General features: G+C 47.8%; 2 protein-coding genes across 2 annotated transcripts in view; both read left to right on the top strand.

Annotated features, from left to right (window-relative positions):
* Positions 1-1,255, top strand: part of dhx9 (DEAH-box helicase 9) — an 18,333-nt gene extending 17,078 nt beyond the window's left edge. The window contains exons 27-28 of the mRNA XM_015401850.1: positions 458-658; positions 744-1,255. Coding sequence (XP_015257336.1) covers positions 458-658; positions 744-1,053 — 511 coding nt within the window. The 3' untranslated portion in view covers positions 1,054-1,255. The remainder of the gene's footprint in view (positions 1-457; positions 659-743) is intronic.
* A 4,447-nt stretch (positions 1,256-5,702) lies between these two features.
* Positions 5,703-6,880, top strand: part of lamc1 (laminin subunit gamma 1) — a 72,467-nt gene continuing 71,289 nt past the window's right edge. Inside the window, exon 1 of the mRNA XM_015401849.1 lies at positions 5,703-6,465. Coding sequence (XP_015257335.1) covers positions 6,045-6,465 — 421 coding nt within the window. The 5' untranslated portion in view covers positions 5,703-6,044. The remainder of the gene's footprint in view (positions 6,466-6,880) is intronic.

Raw genomic sequence — 6,880 nt, 5'->3', positions numbered from 1 at the left:
AGACTAAGTGAGAGACGGTTCTATAGGGGAACCCAGCACTGGTTTGTCACATTTTAGCTCTTCGGTTTAATTTGGACATTAGAAACACAAAACAGGAAGTGCCTTATAAGGTCATGCTGCATCATATTCGGGTCAGGACTTTGACTAGGCCAATCCCCTGACTATTCAGCTCTTTTAAAAGCTGACCAACCAGTGTTCTGGAAATTTGTCCTCCTGAACAACACAATGGCAGGAATTCCTGGTCACTTCTTCAGTTTAGGACCTGAGTCCACTGTGGAAATCTTCCTGAGCTGGACAGCTAGTGTCCTAAAAAGCCACATATTTCAGAACCGTGAGGACGATTCTGATGGATCCAACCAGAGACGTAGTTTAGAAAAAGTTTAACAGGAATGTTTGGAATGTTGACACGGTTTAGATCCTCTGTAGATTCTGACAATGTCCCATCCTTCGTCCCCAGGATCAAGCTAAAGATTCCCCATGATGTAGCGGGGGGGATCGCCGCTCTGCGGGCCGGGCTGGAGGCTCTGGTGGTGGAGGTCACCAAAGACCCAGAATACATCAACCAGATGGACCAAACCAACGAGAGGCTGCTGAACGTCATCAGACAGGTGTCCAAACCGTCGGCGGCCGGAATCAACCTGATGGCTGCAAACCAGAGGTACCAGAGAGGGCGCCGGTTCTATTCCCACAATCTGACCCGCGTGTGGACGACGGTTTAACATCTGCTGTCTGTGTCTCTGCAGGATGGGAGACGGACCACGGCCTCCAAAGATGGCGCGCTTTGATGGAGAAGGAGGGTACCGTGGAGGAAGAGGAGGTTACAGAGGAGGAGGGGGAGGATACGGAGGAGGAGGTGGGGGATACGGAGGGTACCGTGGAGGAGGGGGATACAGAGGGGGAGGTTATGGAGGAGGAGGAGGCTACAGGGGGGGAGGAGGAGGCGGCTACAGGGGAGGTTATGGAGGAGGAGGAGGATACAGGGGGGGAGGATATGGAGGTGGAGGTTATAGAGGTGGAGGAGGTGGAGGAGGGTACAGAGGAGGAGGATATTAAACAGAGTGGGACCTCCAGTTTAACTGCAGATCTTTGTTAATTATTTAGCTTGATCCTCATCAGGAGGACAGCAGATCTTCATTCCTCTGGTTTGTTCGTTTTTAGTCGAGTTATTCATGTGAAGTTTAGAAAAATCTGACCTGCTTTTCCTGTTTCTTGTGATTTGGAATCTGAAAAATAAAACAATAAAATGTTTGATGTCCTGAAAGCTCTGACTGGAAATTATTTTAACTAAAGATGAGGTCGGTTATGCAGTAGATGTTTTAACGGTTCCATCATCTGGTCTTTAATGATCTGTGTGTCTCTGGACCTCAGAGCTCCTCTATCAGTCACTCATTGATCAGGTGATTAGCTCAGTGTTCAGACCCACAATCTGCTGATATGATGGAGGCTCCCAGTCTGATCCTCTAATCTGGAGGCGCTGAATGTTGCTGAGATCTGAGGTCCATCAAGGTTATGAAGAGGGCCAGAGGCAGAGAGCAGCAACCTGGGAGTCCAACATGAACCAGAATACGGTTGGTTTATACTCGCTGCGTTGAACAGGATGCAAGAGTGCGCACTAAAGTGATGCAATCCCTGCACACGCCGCCTGGGCACTAGGTCCCTCACCTCTGAATTTATTGTAACTTGCAGCCTTGTTCCAAATGGGAGGATATAAAGTGCTGACTTTAAGTGGAACAGCGTNGTTAAATGCAGTGTTGCTACTGTTCATTCAGTGACTGAAAACAACTACCCACATTATACAATCCATTCAGCTTTTATTTAGTAAACAACCTTTTTAATTTTTTTTTTTAAGGTTCGGGCAGGCTTGTTTCCACATCGACATGCGCCTCTGTTAAACCTACTATTTTATTCCACCGTATATTTCTGTGTAGCTCCCATAAACACACCTAATATTGTTCAGTAATCGTACATTCTTAAATCAACAATACTGTGCTCGGCCATGTTGGAAATAGGATGTCAACAATTTTTTTTTTTTTTTTCCTGCATTGCTGCTTGTTATGTTGATCACTGCCCCTCTGATTTTTACAAGTACTGCACCTACATCAACTATAAACACATACAGTGCCTCTTTCTGGTCCTGCACGGTGCGACAACCCAACGCGTGAGTATATCTCTGTCTTTTAATGTCAGTGATGCGATCTAAACCCCTGCTCCGCTTGTACGGGATGTGCCCATAGTAAAAGGCCCCAGACTCCGTACTCCTGTAGCATAGCTTCCACGGCACCATGAAGGATGCCTTCTTCAGGTCCACAAAACACACGTAAACTAGTTGGGCAAACTCCCAGGCACCAGTGTAGAGCTGGTCCACTGTTCTATGACCGGGATGAAAATTGTACCCCTACTGAAACCGAGGTGCAACAATCAGCTGGACTCTCCTCTCAAGCACCTTGGCATAGGCCCCTGCCGTGGAGGCTGAGGAGTGTAAGGCCCCTATAGTTGGAACACCTCCTCTGGTCCCCCATTTATGCAGAGGAACACCAACCCGTCTGCCAATTTAGGGGTGCTATCCCCGACCTCCACGCAATGTTAAAGAGGTGTGTCATCCTTGCCACTCTGGAGTTCGTGGCCACCTCAGTGACTTTGGCCTCCATGATGAATGAATTTGGCCTTGAGCATCCCATCTCTTTTTCCACTACAGACAGCATGTCAGTCTGATTGAGGAGATCCTCAAAGTATTCCTTCCCTGCCCAAAAATGTCCTCTTTAAGGTTCAGCAGTTTCCCTTTCCCACTGAAAACTGTGTTAACAAGTAACATCTTTCCCCTCTTAAGGACCTAACTAGTTTGCAAGAATCACTTTGAGACCAACCGATAGTCTTTCTGCATGGCCTTTCCAAACTCCTTCCATGCCTGAGTGTTTGCTTCTGCAACTGCCTAGGCAGCAGCAAGCTTGGCCTCACAGTAGGCTACCAGTAACTCAGACATTTTCGATAGGACTCCTTCAGCTTGATAGCATCCCTCTCTTACAGTATCCACCACAGGGTCTGGGGATTGCTGCCATGACAGGCACCACAGACTTTAAGGTCACAGCTATGGGTTGCCACGTCTACAATAGAGGCAGAGAACATGGTCCACTCAGACTCCATGTCTCCAGCCTCCCCAGAATCTAGGAGAAGCTCTCCTTGAGGTGGGAGCTGAACATGTCGCTTGCTGAGGAATTCTCCTGATGTTTCCAGCAGAATGTTACTACCTGTTTGGGCTGGTAGTTGATGGAAAGATCTGCCCATCTCTTCACCCAAGTGTCAAGACATGGGGCTGGCGTTGAATTCCCCCAGCAGAATGATAGAGCTGAACTGGGGGAGACGAGCAGACCCATTCCTGTCCTCCAGAGCAGAGCCCAGTGTGGCAGCGAGCCCAAATCTTTCTAGCTGTTATCACTCCACTTCGTGCACAAGCTTAGGCGAGGTGACATTCACGTCCACGTTGGTTCGTGTCTGCCTCTGATCGCCTCTGCACCAGGCCATCATGGTTCCTCATGCAGGTGGTGAACCCACTGGGGGCTGGCCTCATGTCATTCCTTTAGCCTAAACCCGGCTGGGTCCTGTGAGGAAGAACCAGACCAACTCCTGCTCACCGACGAACCCCAGGCCTGGTTCCAGGGTGGGGTTCCCCCATCACTGTTTCTTCATAAAGGCTCTTTGAACCGTTCTTTGTGGGACCCATCACACAGAGGCTTTTTCCTGGAAAACTGTACCATCAGCATTTCACCCCCCAGCCAATTCCCATAAATTACATCTTCAACCAGGAGAACACTGATTAGGGTCAAAATCTGACCTGTTTCACACTCAGTTGGTCTAAATATGGATCAGAACCACAATAGATGGAAATGTGTTGTGGTATAATATCTGTCTTTTAATCTTTGAAACTGTTTGGGTTCATTTGATTCTACATTTCAGCCAAAAGCTGCAGTGATAAACTGATATGCATCAGGTCCAGTACATGGGTCTGGAAGGAAAAGGTGGACTGACCCAGAGAACTGTCAATTGGTTCTGGAAACATGGACTGGAGGTCAGGAATCTTATAGCCAACTTTTATTACAGCACATCTGATTGCTCGTTATCTCATGACCAAAGTTCTAGTCAATGGATCGGTTCTAATAAGACCTGAAGTGATGATGAAGAAACTCTCCTCTTGATCTTGAATAAAAAACTGAAGCAAGACTGTAAACATTTATTTGTTGAAATCCAGATTTAGTTTGCATCTATACTATGAAGGAAGTTGAATCTGAAAGCGAATTAAGTCGAGGAACGATCTGCTGGTTCCTTCTGATGCCCGGATTGTTTCAGCAGATTTTTCTTTGTGTTTTTTGTTTAAACATTTTTCTTTGGAGTTTTAAATCCTAATGGACCTATTGAAAGAGGCTGCTTTTATGAATAATTAAAACATGGTTTTAGATTTTATTACTTTCGTCCTGCAAACATGTCTGGAAGCGTCCAACAGAACCTGATCTTCATCTGTTCCAATTCTGGTTTCTAAACCTTCCCTGTGAGGAAATGAGTCTCAGGTCCTCCATCATCCAAAGGGAACAACAGCTTTGAAACCAATGTTGAAGAAAAACTTTATGATAAATGGAAAATGAATAAACCCAAAAAATACTAGGTTTTATTTGATTAAAAATGTTCAACATCAGTTCATTGAACAACAGGAAGTGTGATCAACCTGAGATTTTTACACAACACCAACAGAGAACCTACACATGGACAAGGAGAAAAGGCAGGGATTCAAACCCAGAACCTTTGTACTGTCTGGTACCAGTGTTCTGTCAGACCAGCATACCCATGGTCAATACGCATGCGACAGGTGTGCGTTTATCCATTTAATTTTCTACAAAAAATAGATTTTAAACTACCTCGACGGGTGTGTTTTCCTTTAGTCACAAAAAATAAAACAAAAAACAATTTAAGGCCAGATCGCCATATGCTTCAAAAAACACAAAAAAGTAAGTCATTAAATAGTTGTTTTGTACAGGACTAAAGGGATACACACCCGTCAGGGTAGGTTAAAGTTTATTTTTCGTAGAAAATTAAAGGGATAAACGGGGATTGACTATGCATTTGCTCATCTGACAGAACAGCAGATCTGTTCCCCTTCATACAGTAATGATCTGAAGTATTCATACTCCTGGTGAACTCACCTTTATTTTCAAAGGTATTTTGTGCAAAAGAACAAACATTTCTCTGTTTTCTGTTATCAAATGTGATTTTTGCTTCTGTCTATAATCACTGTTAAAATCTTCATCATCATCATCACAGCTGTCAGCTTCCTGCTGGTCTCTGATGTTTGGATGATGAACTGCTCACCTCTTTACCATCACCCTCATTTAAACCAATAAGAAAACAGAATTATAAATGTAAAAAAAGTAAATAGAACAAATTATTTATGAACAATTGATCAATATGTGGGAATAAAAACATAACTCATTATTATTTAAACTCTTAAAGAGTGACGTGTTTATCCAGGGGCTCTGTCCCCCTTGCAGGTCCCAGGATCCAGCAGAACCTTCCCCGGTACCAGCTTTATGTTGATCCGCCTCTGATCGGGGAGCTAAGGGGAAGATTTTCTTGTTTTTTTTTCCTCCCAGTTTGGAAGCAGCAGTACCTTTCTCTTAGATCCAAACTGGGAGCTGACTGAGAGGCGAGCTGGTGGTTGTTTGCGCAGTGATTGCGGGTGCGCAGCGGCTGTGCGGTGATTTGGTGACTGTGGAGGAAGAGGCGGACTCTCCCCCGCAGCCAGTGCGCCTCAGAGCTGCGCAGTAGCGGACTGGGTGTAGTCTGGACTCCCGTCTTTTCCTGCTGGAGTTCTGGGTGCATGGCGGCGGACACAAAGAGCTGAGAGCGACCTCAGAGACCCAGAGAGCAGCAGAGAGCCGGAGCAGAGCCGCGGAGCCTGGAGCGAGCCGCCCTCTTGTTTTCCAGGATCCTCAGGTCCAGGATTGTTTCTGAAGGGAACTGACCGGGAGAAAGTTTGGGAAAGTTTGGGAGGAGCTCTGATGGGAGTTCTGGGAGCGACGGGGAGGACGGAGCGGAGCGGCAGGATGCAGAACCTGGTCCTGGTTCTGGTGGCTTGGAGCTGGGTGGCCGCGGTGTGCGTCCGCGGCGCCATGGATGAGTGCGCGGATGATCAGGGCCGAGCGCAGCGCTGCATGCCGGAGTTCGTGAACGCGGCCTTCAACGTGACGGTGGAGGCGACCAACACCTGCGGCTCCCCGCCGGAGGAGTACTGCGTCCAGACCGGGGCCACCGGGGTCACCAAGTCCTGCCACATCTGCGACGCGCGGGACCCCCGGAACCACCACAACGCGGTGTACCTGACCGACTACAACAACCAGCAGGACGCCACCTGGTGGCAGAGCCAGACCATGCTGGCGGGGATCCAGTACCCCAACTCCATCAACCTCACCCTGCACCTCGGTAAGAGCCCCGGCTGAGGGGCCCCAAAACAACACCAACACACATTCTGCTCCTCTGCGCTCATCTTCCATAGTTACTTTCTGAGCTGCTCAGAGGCTGAAGCTCAGAGGCTGAAGCTGCTGGTCAGAGGCTGAAACTGCTGGTCAGAGGCTGAAACTGCTGGTCAGAGGCTGAAACTGCTGGTCAGAGGCTGAAGCTGCTGGTCAGAGGCTGAAACTGTTGGTCAGAGGCTGAAACTGCTGGTCAGAGGCTGAAACTGTTGGTCAGAGGCTGAAACTGTTGTTCAGAGGCTGAAGCTGCTGGTCAGAGGCTGAAACTGTTGGTCAGGGGCTGAAACTGTTGGTCAGAGGCTGAAACTGTTGGTCAGGGGCTGAAACTGTTGGTCAGGGGCTGAAGCTGCCGGTCAGAGGCTGAA

The sequence above is a fragment of the Cyprinodon variegatus genome, unplaced genomic scaffold (assembly GCF_000732505.1).
Source record: "Cyprinodon variegatus isolate N-32 unplaced genomic scaffold, C_variegatus-1.0 Scaffold1267, whole genome shotgun sequence".
NCBI lineage: Eukaryota > Metazoa > Chordata > Actinopteri > Cyprinodontiformes > Cyprinodontidae > Cyprinodon > Cyprinodon variegatus.
This window is presented reverse-complemented; position numbering and strand designations above follow the sequence as displayed.